We start from the raw sequence: 18,215 nt of genomic DNA, 5'->3' as shown, positions 1-18,215 counted from the left end.
CTCCTAGAGGCAGAGGCATGATGGGATTTGTAGTTTCACCACAGCTAGAGTGCTGAGGTTGCATACCCCTGCTCTAGAACATCCATACAGAAAAGCAGAGCAGAAGGCAATTTCTGTAATTCCTGTGAAACAGCACAATCCTAAAATACAGGGTCATGTTGGTTATTCATTGTCCTAGTCCAGTTAGCTGTAGTTTGAAAAACTGAAATTGCAGCGGGAGCAATTACAGACTTTAGGAGCATCTCAAATTTTTTATCTGCAGAATCTGAAAGAAGGAATATGCTTCCATAGAAACAGTAAGATTTGTTTAGGACAAACACCAGTATCAACTACAGAAAAGCCCACTTTTTTGCAAACCTTTCTCTCACTGGATAGAGTTTAGTAGAGGTTTAGGATTTTGGGGAGAATGAAAATTCTTTCAGGAGTGACCCAATCATCAGACTGTCCATTCTATCAGGTTAATGTGAGTTGGAGCAGAGTCAAGTTGCACAATGCCAAGGGTTCCCTAGCAAATACTTTTGCCAGTGTCCGATCACCTGAAAGGTAGCCTCATATAATCCAGTGATTCTCAACCGCAGTCCTCAAGTACCCCCAACAGGCCATGTTTGCAGGTTTTCCTTTATCTTGCACAGGTGCTTTAAAATCAGAGTCAATGGCTTGGAATTTTGATCAGCTATTTTATCTAAGAGAAATTCCAAAAACATGGCCTGTTGGGAGTACTTGAGGTTGTAAATGGTTTGAATCGATTATTACATTCATGAATAAACTACATCCGGTGCAGCTGGTTGTCGGTGCGGTCCGCTGGAACGCACGCCGTTCACGGAGGTGGACGAGGAGGCGACTTCACACACCAATCTCCATGAGAAGCCAGCAGCTCCAGTGCCGGGTCAGGCATTTTTAAATGTAAGGAGCCATTTGGCTATGTTTTTTATTCCAATTGTAAAATAAACGGTATTATGCTATGGTGTTTGTTTGCTCCCTCTATATATCCTGTCTAAACCCTTGAGGAGGAAAGTTCTGATAATTTCCGGACAATCCTATGTGAGCAGGCACAATCCTGCACAAGCGCTGTTTGACTATCTTTCCTAGGAAAGAGGTCAAATAGATCTGGTAAGCAGATCACTTATCCATTCACATTGGGTGTCGATTTGTTTTTTTATCTGGTGAAGGACCACTTATTATATGTCAGAAGATAACATCACATTTGGGAAGAATATGATCTATTGCTTGTGAAGATCTTTCACCGATTTATTATTTATGGTTTTCGGTCACTATGGTTGGACTCAAGTGATTCATGCCCTGATGGACAATTTGTTTATATACGATATATATTTGTTACTGCATCCTTTAGACAATTCCACATTGGTTGGTATACATTATATACTAGCCAAAGATCACAGCACCCCCTTACTTCACTTTTTCAAATAAACACACAAGCCTTTGCATTGAAATGTAACCACTTTATTTCTCCTTGCCTGGATCCACATATCCATACCCCATTCTCAATGGAGGTAATTATCCTGAGAAATACAAGCTATACAAGAAAGACACACAAAAGGCAGCTTTTTTAAAGTTCATAACAAAAACTGTCAAAAAAGTGAAACTCCATAACAATTCAATACATTATAAATGCATTTGTCTATGACAGGCTCAAAGCTGTTCTATCTGAACCATTTACATCTGAAAAATTACAATAAATTAACAGATAGCAAAATACTCAAATAATGTGATATGTTCAAAAACAAACGGGAAAAAAAAAATACACATCCATAAAACCCTTTTCCCCCTAAAAGTTAAAGTGGTCCCTTCAGTGGCAGTGGTAAACCTATAAGCAGATCCCTCAGTTAATGAATATTGGCTCGGCTGCTTTTTTGTGCAGAGTAAAGAGCACCTGTGGCTACACATGGCAGTGGCAGTCCAAAAATATTAAAAGAGGCTTAATGTGTCTGCTGGTACATTAGATACATTCATACAAACAAGTTCTTTGAACAGTATGACTGCATTATGGTGTGCAGACAACAGGTGCACTTTAAGGACTTACCGGCTTTGATGCAACAAAATTACTGCAAAGGATGATTTCTGCCCACTAACAGTAGAAAAGCTTACAAATGATTGTACAGTCTCATGCTAACAGATGTCAACAAGGTACCGTGAGAACCTTTCTTAAAAGAGCTCCAGTAAACAGAAGAGACAAGTGCGAATACAAAGCTCATTATAAGTCTGTACTTTCATCTTATCTTGAGCTATCTGAAGCTAAAGCAGCAATATGAAGATTGTTTCTGCATTATTGTAGCTGCAATGTGGAGACTGAAGTACTAAAGCATCAATATTAAGAACCATAGTCCCCCCCCCCCCCCCACACACACATATTTAAACTTTGTTTGACTAACAGATGTAGGGAGATTCTTTTGGCTCTCAGTACTGCCACTTCAATACATCAGGCCCACTGCTGCTAATGTAACCAAGCAATAATTCTACCTAGAGTATTAAAAATATTCAATCTGAGGAATTAAGGCCCCAGGGTGTTTATGCAATACTAAAAAGGTGCCTATACATCACCAAACTTACACACTTGACCAGATCTTACAAAGGTCAGATTTGTCTGGTGCTAAATCCAGTGTCCAGAATAAATAAATATAGTGGACAACAAACGGTTACAAGGGAACTATATAATGACAAATGTTTATCAAGTGACCAAAACACCTTTGTAGACATTCCAGTAGTCACAGAAGCAATGTGACAGATTAGGTATTGTGTGTAATATGCAGTAATGATCAGCTGAGGTATTGACACCTTACCAGTTGGTAGTCCTTGGGATAAGGATAGGCAGCCTGTGCTGATTAGCAAACAGGCAAACTCAACCAACAAGATTCAGGGGACCGATACATATGACTAAAGCCACAGTTGGCTTTTAACCTGTTCCAGAACAAAAAACATTTTACTGAAATGCAGCCTCCGTATTCCAGCCTATTAACACAACCTAGAATATATGTCCCATTTAAAGTACAAAAAAGTTGTTAGAACTCAGTTTCAAACAGTGACAATACAAGACTTGTTTGTACATCTCCAATATACACATGATTTTAAATAAGCTTCAAAATAGACTCTTCCTAATAAATAGTTTAAGATCTTAAAAAGGAACACGTTCTGCGGCCTGCTGAACAAAATGTACAAAGCAGTTCAACACAATTAGCAGTTCTCTTTAGGAAAGTGCAAAGCATATCTGAATAGAGTCATTACTTTTTTACAACAAAGGAAGACTAACTGTGGCTCCATTGAACTGCTGCTGAGCCACGCAAGGCATGATGGGAGTTTTAGATTGACAGCAGTTAGGGAGCTGCAGCTAGAGTATCCCTGTTTACAGTATTTATATATGTCACATGTAAACCACCAAATATAAATGATAATGGAGACAGGCCACTGGAACTAAATATAGAGAACATTAGGAAATGTTACATCCATTGATAAGATAACCGATGGCCTATAGCCAGCACTGCAGCAGTCCACATTGACTAAAAGTGATCTTCATGTTCAATACACAGAATTTCCAGTCTATATACAAAGATTAACCATTTGTAGTGGATTCAGCTCTTCATGACACCTGTGGCAGTCTTTGGAAACTTTTGGTTTAGTAGTAACGATCTCATCTTAGACAGAACTGAATACATCTCATAAGGACAGTCCTGAAGTGTAAGAGCATGGCATATAGCAAAGTACATATAAATATACAAAAACTGTATGACTTAAATTTATAACAAAATGTCATTTGATTTCAATTCCAAGATCATTTCTTTCATCTTTGAAAATATTATGTTCTTTGGCATTGCCAACTAAACCAGATTAGTATAAAACAGGACTACAGCCTTAAATGCCTTGGCTATCAAAAGGGGTCCAGCATGCTCAGGGCTTGCAGGCCAGGGATTAGTAATTCAACAGCCAAAAAAAAAGCCGCATGTTACCCATAACTGCTCTAATGCCATTCGTTTCAATAACCAGGTGTTTTTAAAGTGGACCTTCACTCAAATGTTAATTTCTTAATAGACTTTTAGGGATAAAGATAAACAAAAATGGGCTGAAGCACTTACCTACTCCCTGCAGATCTAGGTTCTCGTCAGTGCTGTCTACATGTGTAAAGGCCTGGACAACTGGGCTAGTGATCTTCATTTAAACCGTAATTTCTATGTCTCTGTGCAGCAAACATCACACAGCAAAGCGCCAAGGCCTTCAGGAATGTTGCCAGCACTGGAGGTAGACCACTGAAGAAGCCTTTTCTCTAGGAAAGGTAAGAATTTTGCCTCATTACTCTTTATTGATCTATGCCAGACAGTCTATTTCCATATGTTATGTTCAAATTTGAGTAAAGGTACACTTTAAAAAGATACAGCGGTGGTGCACCACATTTTTTAATAGCAATATAAAAATGTGCAGAAGAATACAGTCATGAATTATACAGCACGTTCTATAATAATCTGCACATAAAAGCAGATTTCCTAAAAAATAAAATATATATATATATATATATATATATATATATATATATATATATATATATATATATATATATATATATACACGGTGCCCCAGATATTGCACAAAAATGCGGTTTACCTATATTGGTGTAACTGGATAAGTAAAGCAGTTTTTATTTTTTTATGGCAAGAAAGAGCAGAATGTAGAAACTAGAATTGGTGTAAGACTTGCTCATAAAATAAGCTAAGGGATGAAAAAGTTAAAAATACAGCTCTGGTCTTGTGCCAAAACCAAGTGTCAGTACTGTGGAAAAGAAAAAAACGTCACATTTAAGGGTACATACACAACGATATACTAAACATACTGTCCAGGGATCATATGTGTAAGGTATTTAAAAGACATGGGCAGACAAATACTTGCGAGAAACAATGTCCAATATCATAACAATCTAGAACCAGATTTTGACTACACTGCTGAAAACCAGCACTGTCTTCACACCAAATAAGCCCAAATCTTTTAAAAATGCAGATTGTTCACAGGAATGTAACAGACTACAACATGGAAGAACCTGTTAATGCCCAAGTGTAAATTTGACAGTTGAATGAATATCACAGTTTTGAAAGCAGATGCAATACATCGGATAAAGAAGAAAAAAAGCTTATGTGTATGTACCCTTAAATATTATAAAATGTTCTACTTTATGCAGTTTTGTTTTGGTATTGATTGTATAATCCAAAACAGGGGTGCTGGGTAGGTGCATAAGCGGTTTGTTCAAATAAATAAGCTTTGAGTAGTTCATTCTTCCGAATTTACGTGTGCGTCAGCGGTTTTACATTTAAGTGCAACTCAGGCAAAATAAATACACATTTCTTCAGTTTTAACTGCATAAACATGCATAGTCACAACCTTTCCCAAACAAACACTTTATCCAGTCCGTAAAAAAAAAAAAAAAAATCTCCCTTGGTTCTTGAAGAGAAAAAAAACAAACAAACAAAAAAAATATATATTATATAAAAAAAACAAAACAAAAACAAAAACAAAACAAACACACCCCCCAAGCCCTCTGCAGCTTTATGTCCATTTTGTTGCTTTATTTCCCTCCATACATCCGCTCAATATCAGTTAAATAATGATTTTTTAGTTCTTTCCTCTTCAGTTTAAAAGCATCTGTAACAAGGCCCGTTTCTGGTGTCCAAGGGTCCGGGCTTAGTCGTACCTTGATTGGGATTTCAAAGCGTTCCAATTTCACTGCAACAGAAGACAGACTAAGATTAGAAATTTTGTTGTGCCGAAAAAAAAAAAAAAAAAAAAAAAAAAAAAGGGGGCAATAATGACTGCCGAAAAAACGTCCACGATTTTACCTTGCTTGTGGTGTGTTTTTCATAGGTCACGGGACTCAAAAAATGCATCAAAAACACAACACAACACAGGTGCATTTTTGATGCTTTCTTGCTGCATTTTCAATGCATTTCAAGGGGGAGATGCAATTTTGGTGCAGTTTGCCAAATATGCGCCAAGAAGGATTTTTAACACCGCTTCAAAAGGTGCCGATAATGACCAACAATAAATTCACATTCATTTAAATTCACGATTAAAAAAGTTGAATAGAATACAATCATTTATAAAAGAATATATAGATTTTTTTTTTTTTTTTTTTTTAACGTCAATTTCAGTTTTAGCCAAGTGCATCTTGAATTTTTGGTTTCGGTTTGTACCTCTTTGAAACCACAGATTGAACCCATAGGTCTGGGACGCCTGTGACACAGAAAAAGACAAACAGATGTCCCGTCACTCTTAGGATTAAAGGTGTCCCTTAATTGAGAAGAGAATTAAGGTTCACTCAGAATGTGTTTCAAGTCTTGAGTTGAAAGGAAGTTCTGAGTTTTGACTTTGAAAATGAAATCTGAGAAGAGCGATGGGAAACTCTAACCACTTCCCTCCTGGCCTACTGTAATATGGCGGGGCGGGTGTTCTCTTATCCTGGGTCGACATTTTACAACCTATTCCCACTTGCACACAGCGGTGCGATCTGCTATCACTGCACCAACAAAGCAAAACAGAACAATTTGTACCAGGCTGCTGTGACTGGCCCAGGCACCATGTGATCGCTGTGGCCAATCACATATTTACAATTAAGTGGTTATAAATGGCTCTCATTTATGATTCATTTACTAGTGTGATGCCAATCACAGCAGCCCTGTACCATGTGGTAACTGTGGCCAATCACAGCATCACAATAGTAAAGCCACTCAGGACTGTTAAAATTATAGCTGTTGACCGCTTTTGCTCTGCACGGATGGCAACTATATGTCACATTTGTGATCAGTCAGTTCTATAAACAGCTTATTGCGCCTCCGAAGGGTTATATCCCTCCATACAGTCGCCAAAGGAAGTTGGATTTACAAATCTCCTTTTCAAAACAGCAAATCAACAGGATCATCATTTTTGATACAAATCATCCATTGCCAACCATTTTCAGGAACAGGGCTACAAGCTCCTACCTAGGTGGTATAGAGTTCCAGCTCTGCTGGTGCTGTAACAAGATGTGCCCCCTGTTTACCCAGTTCTAGACGGAGGTGAGGAACCTGCTCAAACAACTGCCATCTGTTGACCTTGGCATGGACCCCTTGGGATATCTTCTACATCTAAACTTGATGTCCCTACGCTGTTACAAAAAGTCTTTGACATTGCATTTGCTGAATGCTGCCAGGGTATGTATCCCTGACCTTTGAAAGCTCGCTACCCCGCCGACCTTAACATTGGTTCACCAGGATAGAGTAAATCAGGACAATGGAAAGCCTGTCAGTGTCTCTCTGTGGAAGAGAGGATCAGTTTACAGATACCTGGTTGCCATGGACGGCCTTTACTTGCATGTCTCAGTATACCAATGGTCTCTTAGCTTAGATCAATAGAACCCCAATGCCTGACGGTGCGCTGTGACTTTCTGTTGCGCCCCCCCCCTCGAGGATGGGTGCAGATGGAGTGGAGTTCTCCGCCCTTCCCATCCCTCTATTCCCCATAAATCTGATGTTGCCCCCCCCCCCTCGATTTCCTGTCTCCAGCCCCCCTCTTATCTCTCCCCTCTTTATTCTCCACCTTTTTTTGTTTGTTTTTTTTCTCCCCCCTTCTTGCTCAGTGTAATTGCACAATGTACAAAGTAAAAAAATAACTGTAAAAAAAAAAAAAAAAATACAATTGCCACTTTTTTTTAAACATACTATCACCAGTCAGTGTCCCTAATCACCATTGCAGTTTCCCCAATCACCGCCACAGCAGTCTCAGTGTTGCTGATCACCACCACAGCAGTCACTGTGTCATCATAAGGACTTGTTCCCATGTGCAATGCTCTCTGAAGAGCCATCCATGTTCAGATCGCTCTTTAGAGAACATCTAACAGGCAATGAGGAGGCACTGTATTGCCTCACCACCAGCTTTAACCCCTTGGACCCTTGCACAAGCAACCTCATTCACTTGAATGGGTCACGATTTTTCGGCATACAGAGTATAATTCTTGCCACAGCTACGAAGCAAAGCATTGTAGCCACAGCATGTGGACACACCCGCCCATTGCCCATTGGGATACCACCCCCAAACTCAGGTGTGAACGAGCCCTAATAGTGCAATTTTTGCCAGGACCAACCTTTGCCTGTTTGCTGACCATGTCTCTGCCTGCGCCTAACTGGCCCATCTGAATGTTCCTGTGAGACGCCAGTCCCAGCCATTTTCTGTGGATAACTGCACTCCTGGAGGTCCCATGGATTGGGACAGGGTTATAAGGGTATGCTCAGCAAAGCATTGCCAGTGTCCAATCATCTAAGGTACCAGCCTTAAACCCAGGATCTATGAAAATGCAGCCTATGTCCTATATGATTAAGATATTACTGGGTTGGCTTGTATGTTTATTATTACTCTGGAGATAGCCAGTACTTTGTTATATGTGTCAAGGTATATTTTACCCAAACAAAGGAAAAAGGTAGAAGGTGAAGAACATAGAACATAGAACATAGAACATGTGGTCAATAGGTGACAGTAGAGTCATTATACCAGTTTGTTTCAGGACTGTGATAATGCAATTATTCATTTGAACTGAACAAGGTAAATATACTGTATATCCTAATAGAGTGGTTTCTTTTAAGAAGTTTGACAGGTTTCTTTAATATAAAGTAGATTGGAACTTATAATAGCAATGATGTATTTTCATAAAATCTATTCTGCTAAAAAACAAAGCCTGGTCATCAGCTTTGCAATGAGATTACACATTGTTGTCATTTAGAACAAGATGGCACATGTAAGCACATCTTAATAAACATCTGAAAATGGAGTTATGCGATTGTCTAGACTAGTCATGGAGGTTGGAAAAGATCCGCCACACACAAGTGGAACAGCTCACGCTATAATGGACAATGTGAGCCATAACCTTAGACAATTAAAAGATTGCCTTTATATAGTTTATAAACAAACAATGATGGCCTTTTTGTTTCATAACCTTGCTTACCAAATCTTTCCAGTAAGGGCCAGTTCACACCACATGCAGTCCAGTGCGTTTTTTTCTGCATCAAAAACGCATGGAAAGGAGTTTATATGGTTTTCAATGGCATAGTTCACACCAGTGCTTGCTGTTCCAGAAAAAAAAAAAAAAAAAAAGTAGAACGTGCTGCATTTTTTCTGCACTGGACTGTACTGGAACGCTGTAAAACACATCAAAAATGCACCTAAATGCACCAAAAATGCGCTGCAACACACTTGTCCTTATTTAAGGTTAAGAAAAAAAGAGGGGAGGGGGGAAGCACTGAACTGCATCAAAATCGCACTGCAACGCATCAAAACCGCGCATGCAGAAAAGCACCTAGAACGCATCCGGACTGCGTTTCTATGGTGTGAACTGGCCCTACCACAAATTTAATAATATATGGTTATTGTGTTTTTTTTCCCTTTCCTGTTTTAACCCTTTACTCAGCTTCCTTATATCAAAAGGTATAAGCATCTTCTAACTGGGTAGAATAGCAGCCAAAACATGAAGTCGAACTTTCACCAGCCTTCGCATGGATATATTGAGTAGCCGTTTTCATACGAAGCAGAACCAAAAGAAAAATATGATGTCTAGCTGATGGATGCAACAGGTGAATTCACATAGGATGGAAAAAACAGGATGTGACTTACTTGAACATGCTACCTCTTTAATCTCTTTTAATACTTCTGCTTCCATTGTGGGATTGTTACAGATTTCCTCCCAAGTGCCTTCGATCCCCTTCTGTTGTGCTAAACTAGTCAGCTTCTTCTGATTAGGAACGACAAAGCTGATCACGTAAGACTGGTAACTGTAACAGGATACAAGGAAGATTAGTATCAACCAAGGGCACATACATGCAATGAAAGCATTTCTCTTAGCCCTGGTTCACACTGATGCAATTTCTGATGTGTTCCAGAACACATGGAATCATATGACAAGTGGAATAATATGAGTTTCTATGGAGGCTGTTCACATCGGATTCACACTGCATATATGTGATTTTAAAAAAGGGTCCTGTGTGAGTTTAGAGTGTTGCAGTGTGAGTTGTAGCCAATGGCCTGGGGGGGGGGCAGAGGGGGCCTGACCCCCCCCCCCAAAAAATTTTTTTTTTTTTTTTTTACAAAAAGGCAATGAGAGAGAGCGTCCCCAGTCAGCTCCTGTGGTTGATTCCTCCCCCATCCCTCTGCTCGCTGATACTGCATAATGCGAACGCTCACACAACCACGGCCGCCCGATCTACTCCTTCCCCTGCATCCTCATTGGCAGGGAGAAGAGCAAGTTGCAGGAAGGACTCCACCAGGACTCTCAGTTACTGAAAAAACAGACTGATTCTCCCGTCCTTAGGACAGGAGAACCAGCCTGTAAATTCCAAGAGATGCCAGACCAGCGGTGTCAATAGCAGGGGAAGGACAGCAAGAGGAGGCTGGGGAACCCCACAGTGGCAGAACACCAGGGCCCGGTGGCAAGACATTTTTTGCAACCCTGATAGTTCTCCCACTGCTTTGGACTCTTATATTTTCTTGGTATGCTGGTGACATGTATCTCTTGTTTTCTGCCACCCTGGGGGGCCCCAATACAGTAGCAAGGGAGCTCACTGCAGAACATGTGAAAGGGCCGTTGTGGGATCGTAGTAAAGGGCCCCAGGATATATATATATATATATATATATATATATATATATATATATAGTAAAGGGCCCCAGGATATGTATTATAATATATACCGTATTTATCGGCGTATAACACGCACATTTATTTTAAGAGGGAAGTTTCAGGAAAAAAACTAAAATTTTTAATAAGGAACTTTGAAGCAAAATAAGGGTCAGTGCCAATCTGCAGCCTCACCATTGCCATCAATGCAGCCTGATCAATGCTCATCTGCAGCCTCACAAGTGCCATCAATGCAGCCTCATTAGTCCACATAAATGCAGCCTCACCATTGCCATCAATGTAGCAGCCTTGCCATTGCCATCAATGCAGCAGCCTCACCACTGCCATCAATGCAGCAGCCTCACCACTGCCATCAGTGCAGCCTGATCGATGCCCATCTGCAGCCTAGAGGGGACAGGGAGGGGGGCAGGTCAAGCGCCGACAGATTATACAGTGAGAATCTCCTATGATAGACAGAACAGTGGTCCAATGGCGGCCCAGGAGACGGGACTTTCTATTACAGAGGCCTCCAAGTAAACAGGAGATTCTCATTGTATTTAATCGGACGGCGCTCATCCTGCCACCCTCCCTGTCCCCTCAGAGGCAGCTAAAATTGAAGTATTGGCGTATAACACACACACGCTATTTGCACCCGATTTTCATGGTGAAAAAGTGAGTGTTATACGCCAATAAATACAGTATATCCTGGGGCCCTTTACTACGATCCCACAACGGCCCTTTCACATGTTCTGCAGTGAGCTCCCTTGCTACTGTATATAAATGATATAATTTATATATATATAATTGCATTTTATAGTTGCCCCCCTACTTTTGTCCCTGTCCCCCCATGTGCCCCCCCCCCCCCCGCAAATATGAAAGCTGGAGACGCCACTGGTTGTATCTCCATAGACTTGAATGGAAACTGCATGCAGATTGCGTTTGTTGTAAAAGTTGCACTATTCCTGTACAGTCTTCAAGTCTTTGCTTTGTTCCTCATCTCCCATCCCAGGGAGAGAGAGAGATTGTAGCAGTACCCAAATCGCAGGCATTAGAATCCCATCTGAACTGCATCAACTTGCACTGGAGCTGTTCTTTGAAAATCGCACAGCAAAATTGATTCATTTTGCACCGTATCAGCGTGAACCCAGGCTTAAGGTTTAGAAATGTTTTTTCTTTGGAACCTTAATTTATAAAAATACCAAACATTTAATTATCTGTATAAATATAAACACAAGGGTGCCAAAGAATGAACACTATAATGTAAAGAATTCAAGTACTAATTGCTATAAGCAAACTCTGCAAGCCGAGATCCGTTCAGACAAATTTAAAAAGAGAATACAGCAAAGTACTATGGGGTGGAGGCAATTCTCACAGAAGCTGAAATTTAGCCATTCTAGGTCAGATCAGGTTAGAAACTGAAAGCCAAATGTAACTGTTACATACGCTCTAGATATACATTTTTGGACAAACGGTTTTCAGTGATCTAAGTACATAAACCGCCTTCATGCAACACTAATGTGCTTATTTTTTTAAATCCCTTTACGCTTTAAACCAACTAACAGTGTCTGGATAATTATGTAATTCCTTTAAATAAAGGTCTGTATGTACTGTAGTTCGGAGCAAACCATGTACATAATAATTTCACACATTGGGCAGCTGTTGTGTTGCCCAACCGTAAAGATAAAAAGGGCCTTTTCTCAGCAGAAAGCTTGCGGGTCAGTAAATGGTTGTCACTGTGCAGACATCCTCAGGGTCTCCTGATAGTGACAGGTGGAGACAGCGTATGCCAGAAGAAGACAGCTGTGTAGGTCTTGGTCAGGCTGCCTCATAGTGAGTAATGGCCAGCCTGACTTTTATTATAACTTTATATATAGAATATTAAAATTCTCTCTCTCTGGCGTAGACTGCCTGCCATGGGTCAGTTTCAAGAAATCTAGAGAACACACACTTGCATCCGTTTGGCCAGGCTCATGGTTATAAAAAGGTACATTTATACTTCAAAGCTGGTAGAAGTTTGGTTGCATACTTAACTATTTTCATTAACTAAAACGTAGATTTATCTTTTACAGTAAGTACGGTATATCCACTAGTGATCACTATTTTTAGTTCAAAAAGCAATGCAGCAACAGGTGCTTCTATACAGATATATAAGAAAAATATAAGAAATCAGTGTATCTCAAATTTAAAAAGTTTACCTGTTGGCATAGGCACAGATGTTGTCAATGAATGGACAGTTCTTCAAGGCAGCTTCTACTTTGCCCAGAGACACATATTCTCCTGCTTGCAGCTTTACCAAATCCTTTTTACGGTCTGTAAAAAAAAAAAAAAAAAAAAAAAAAAAAAAAAAAACCATAGATCCCTAGTCATCAATAGGCAAGATACTGAAAATTATAGTCAGTATGGATAAAGCTGGGTGACCTACCAATTATCTGCAGGCAGCCATCGGAGTGAAACTCTCCGATGTCTCCGGTACAGAACCACCTCTGTCCATTCTCATCCACGTAGAAGTCCTCTAGGTTTCGTTCCTCATTTTTAAAGTAACCCATAGAAACGTTTGGCCCTCCAATTACAATTTCTCCTCGTGGATGTGGCTTATCTTGATTCCTATAGCCTCCTGCAAGAAAAAAAAAAAAAAAAGAAGTAGTTTTAGATGACTAAAGCTGGGCCATACACTAGTAAATTTTCCAAAGAACACGCATATGAAAATTCTCAAACCAAATTCATATTTAGAAATTCATTTGTTTGAGTAAAAATTTCCATCTTGCTCCTTCAAATTTTCCGGTCACTGCAGTCAAAAACAAATGTTGATTTGACCCCACTGGCAATTTTAAAATTGAAGGAACATTCTTAAAAGGAAAAAATGATCAGAAATTCTAAGATTTGAACAGCTTTACACTACCTGCCTAGCTTACTTTGGGAAGTCTATATTTTCGTTTTGTTTGAAGGTTCAGAATCCAAGAGTAAGAAAATTATTATTATTAAATATTATACACGATTTATATAGCGCCAACAGTTTGCGCAATGCTTTACAATGTAGAGGGTGGACAGTACAGTTACAATACAGTCAGAGGAACAGGAGGGCCCTGCTCATGGAGCTTACATTCTAAAAGGGAGGGGGGAGGTGGTACAAAAGGTAATAGCTGCGGGGGATGATTTGATGGGGGTGGTAGGTAGGGTACAGTTCCTTATACTGTATTACTCAAACAGAACACCACTGCATAGCCTCAGAAAAAATATATACAGCATTACCCATACATTGTAACATCCAAAAGGAAAGCACTGGTCATGCTATCAAACCCATTTACAGCCAACCTGAAGAACGTTTACAAACAAATTCAACAGTATTGCCATCTTTTCTTCATCTACTGTAGTGGTAGTATAATCATTGGTGTCATCTAATCATTTTAAACAGCTGTGTTTTAGGAACCTATGGTTTACGAGTAACGCGGTTAACAAGCGTTTTGAAAGACGAGCAACTTTTTTTTTTTTTTTTTTTTTTTAATTCTGACTCGGTTTGCGAGTGTTGTCTCGCAAAACGAGCAGAATTCAAGCTAATGGGCGGTACAGTACCGCATTTGGCCAGAGGTGCGGGGGCGTCGGGGACACTCAGAACGGTCCGGAGCCGTTCGGAAATACTCAGTTCGAGTGTTTCCGAGGCTCTCCGGCGCCCCCCACCTCTGGCCACATGCGGTATTGCAAGTAATAGAAGTCAATGCAGAACAAATTATGTTAGTTTCCATTGACTTCTATGGTGAAACTCGCTTTGATATGCGAGTGCTTTGGATTACAAGCATTCTCCTGCGACAGATTATGCTTGTAATCCAAGGTTCCACTATATAATAAAAATAATAATAAAAAAAAATATATTATATATATCTATATCACACACACACACACACACATAAATATATACACATTGTATATAAATATATATATACACACACACACATATATACATATATGTTAAAATTTAACTAAAAGAAAAAAAAAACTTTGGGGATGGATTAGAACACCCGTCAGTTTTTATTGCAGTTTCTAAAATTTTGGGTTTACATCAGAACAGTGAGAGGGAAAATCTTCCAAAGGGGACATTGGTTCTAGTGACAAGCCAAGATTGCCATTCATTTCCTGTTTTGGCTTTTGACAGGAAGCGAAGGGAAATCTCTCCTATGGGATACAGAGGTAAAAAAAATTAAAAAAAAACTGATAGGGGTTATAACCCTATCTTATGCTGTCCAAAAATGACAAAAAATGTATTTACACTTTGAGAACTCACCTTCTACCCAGTCTCGTAGTTTAATTTCACAGCAGGTAAGTGGAGCTCCCACCCTTCCAGTGCTATAGTCGGATACTGCAAACAACAAGTTAATCATTAAAGTCTCAATAAAATAAATAAAACACCTGCTAACACAAAAAGCCCCGGCCCAATTCCAGCACTGCCTTCTTCCAGGAAATGCAGAGCACAAGCACTTCCAACACTCAACTTGATTATGGGGCATGTGACTGATAATGTTACATGCTTGTGAAGTTGAATATGTTCAGGTTCACAGCTCAGGAACTAGCATATGGCTGAGTAAATATATTGGAATAAAAGTTGTGCAACTTCAAGAGACTACACAGAACACCAAGTTTCACATATTTATGTTACAAATACGTCCACGATCAGTTCCCTTCAGGTAACTTGTACACAGAGTCCAGCTGTAATACTTCATAAACTGCTATAACTCAAAAAAAAACTGAGGAAGATCATGACGCAAGATGAGGGTAAAATAACTAAACATTTAACTTAAAAACCAAGCAATATCCACTTACACTGAGGAGTTCACTGATAACACTGTACAGAGTGTGGGAGCTAAAATGAGATGACAGAAGCTAGCAGCAGCACACTACAGCCACTAAGCTCTCCAGAGAGCGGCATCTATGGTAGCAGAGATGGTAGCGTGCTTTTTTGGTATTTGTACAAGTTGGAAGGAGCAGCAGAACTGCGCTACACAGTTCTCCACCAGGACCTATATGCTTTTCCACTGGTTTACTTGGACTATTCAAGCTAGACTTTGAACTGATCTATACGAGAGGCAATAGGACTATTTGTGGATAAAGACTCAGTCCTTTCCTAGTGACTATACGTCACTTTAGTGGACTATTTGGACTATGTGAGATACCATCTAATTACTGATTATTAAATCATGCCTATGTAGGATGTGTGCCACTCATACGTTTTTTTCTTATACTGCCATGACCAACACGGTTCGAATCTTGGCCTTAAAGTCTGCCGACCTACTGGAAACAATGCACTCCTTGTAGCAGATCTCTCAAAACTGTTAGGCAGAGCAAAATAAAGGATTACAGTGAAATACTGCAGTAGATCTATAGACACGTATGAACACCTATGCATTTGTAAACAGGCTACGTAAGCGCTAGGCTGGGGTGCCCAAGATTTCAGGAGCCTCAGCTTGTCCAGGTCTCACCACCGTAACTTGATTCACTCATCTCTTCCTTTCAATGCATGTTCTACACATTGACCACAGAAAGGGAAAAAAAAAATTTTTGGCTGGATTTGGAATTCACACAAAGGACAACGTTCAGTGGCTATTACCTTCATTTACATATTATACATAAAGATAAGGTACAGCTTGCAGCATGTGTACATTCTTAGAAGACAGGAAGAGTTGTGTTTTCCCCACCAACAACTAAATTTAGATTAGAATTAATGACTCAATACAATAGAGCAGTCAGACCGTTTTCATATTTACCTTCAGTGATGGTACCAGCTCCACATGTTTCAGTCAATCCATAACCTTGACCAACTGGACAACAGAAACAAATATTCATAAACCTCTGAGTCTGGGGGGACAAAGGAGCACCACCACACAGCATCATGCGGACATTCCCTCCTAATAATGCCTTTACTTTTTTGAACAGTATCCTGAAAGGGAACAAATTATGTTAGTACCAAGAAACACTCCTAATCCTACATCCCTTTCTATGAAACACATTTATTTTTCACAGTGTCCCTATTCATTTATCATGGCCTGTGTAGAGAATATTGAATGTTTGTGTGGCCACTCCTAATGACATAGCCGGCTAGTTATATACTAGCAGAAAATTGCTTAGCTCCCATGATGGAATTCCACTCTACATTATTTTGCTCTGATTAATTTGAATGTTTAAGCATTGTGTTGTATTTGAGGCAGTAAAAGTATGGTATGTTATCAGGTAGTAGGTGACTGTAAATGATATATTCCTCTATTGTGATGAAAGCAGGTAAAGTGTTAATTGTTTAAAGCTTCAAAATTTCAATACAGCCTCATTTTAAAAACAAAGCTTTACTTTTTAAATAAATCAGAGCTAGTTTATACATTTCTTTAACTAGACTGCTTAACACCCAACTGTATGAAATATACAAAACTGACAGGTTGAAACCTTTTTTCCCTTTATACAATTCGTGAAAACAGCAGCATGTGCCTATATATTAAAAAAAAAACAAAAAAAAAACTGAATGGTACAGTGGTAGAACTCCATAAATAAATAAAATTCATACCTTGGGCATCCTATACTGTCATCACTATGTTTATTTTTTTACTAAAGCTGGAGAGTGGCAAAATCAAGCTCACTTCTGCATAGAAACCAGCTTCTAACCCCAGCTTCAGTTAAGTTTTGGCAATAAAACCTGGAAGCTGATTGGTGTCTATGCAGAAGTGAGACTGATTTTGCACCCTCCAGCTTTAGTAAATAAACCCATATGTAACCTCCTACCGATATACACCCCTTGTGAACCTTTAAAAGCAGCTCCATCAGTACCAAGCTTACTAGGTTCTATTCCTTGTTTAAGAATACTTTGTGCACCGACTACTTGCATACTCCAAGCAGTCAGTGATGGTCTACTCAAGAATCTACTTCTACAGGATTATCAAGCCAAAGGGGAGGTTATTTTCATCATCTCCCTATACAACCTGCTGCAGTTTTCACAGTGCAGAAGCCATAGTTAAGACTTGAGATAAAAGAGAACCTAGTACCTAGCTCTGTCAATGGCATAGGACAGGACAGAAACAGCCACATACATCCCTTTCTGTCATAGCACCAGATGAAATTAATGCAAGAATTAATTGTACTGAATGAGACAACTGTATGTGTGACTGACCGCACTACTGGCTAGTTATACATTAATGACTTTTACATACACATTACACAACGGAGCATCGTATCCCTTCTTGATCTGCTCCAGCTTGTAATCATAACCCAGCTTGAACAATGTTCTCTGGAAAACATTCATTTCTTGCACTTTGCTCATGACATTTTTGTAAATACGATCCATAATTTCCTATGAGAAAACAGTAACATATTACACGAAGAACTGGGAATACATTAACAGTGTTCAATATATACACACACACAAACACTAAAAAAACAACCTACAATAGACTCACTAACCTGGTAGTGGAAAAAAAAAATATTTTAAATATATATATATATATGGAGAGCAGAGAGTGGCTGAAGTCAGGGATTTAAAAAAAGCAAAGTAGGAGCATAGGACTCGCATGCTGTTTAATTTTTCAAGAATATCCAACATTTCATATTCCTGATAT

General features: G+C 39.4%; 1 protein-coding gene across 4 annotated transcripts in view; it reads right to left on the bottom strand.

The window, feature by feature from the left end:
* Positions 1-1,439: 1,439 nt before the first annotated feature.
* ACSL4 (acyl-CoA synthetase long chain family member 4) overlaps positions 1,440-18,215 on the bottom strand; it is a 105,957-nt gene continuing 89,181 nt past the window's right edge. For all 4 annotated transcript variants that reach the window (XM_073599367.1, XM_073599369.1, XM_073599371.1 and 1 more), the window contains exons 10-16: positions 17,811-17,950; positions 16,383-16,555; positions 14,906-14,980; positions 13,052-13,243; positions 12,825-12,939; positions 9,631-9,788; positions 1,440-5,718 (exon numbers count right to left, since the gene is read on the bottom strand). In XM_073599367.1, the coding sequence (XP_073455468.1) occupies positions 5,561-5,718; positions 9,631-9,788; positions 12,825-12,939; positions 13,052-13,243; positions 14,906-14,980; positions 16,383-16,555; positions 17,811-17,950 (1,011 nt within the window). In that variant the 3' untranslated portion in view covers positions 1,440-5,560. The remainder of the gene's footprint in view (positions 5,719-9,630; positions 9,789-12,824; positions 12,940-13,051; positions 13,244-14,905; positions 14,981-16,382; positions 16,556-17,810; positions 17,951-18,215) is intronic.

Source organism: Aquarana catesbeiana, linkage group LG09, assembly GCF_042186555.1.
Source record: "Aquarana catesbeiana isolate 2022-GZ linkage group LG09, ASM4218655v1, whole genome shotgun sequence".
Lineage (NCBI taxonomy): Eukaryota > Metazoa > Chordata > Amphibia > Anura > Ranidae > Aquarana > Aquarana catesbeiana.
This window is presented reverse-complemented; position numbering and strand designations above follow the sequence as displayed.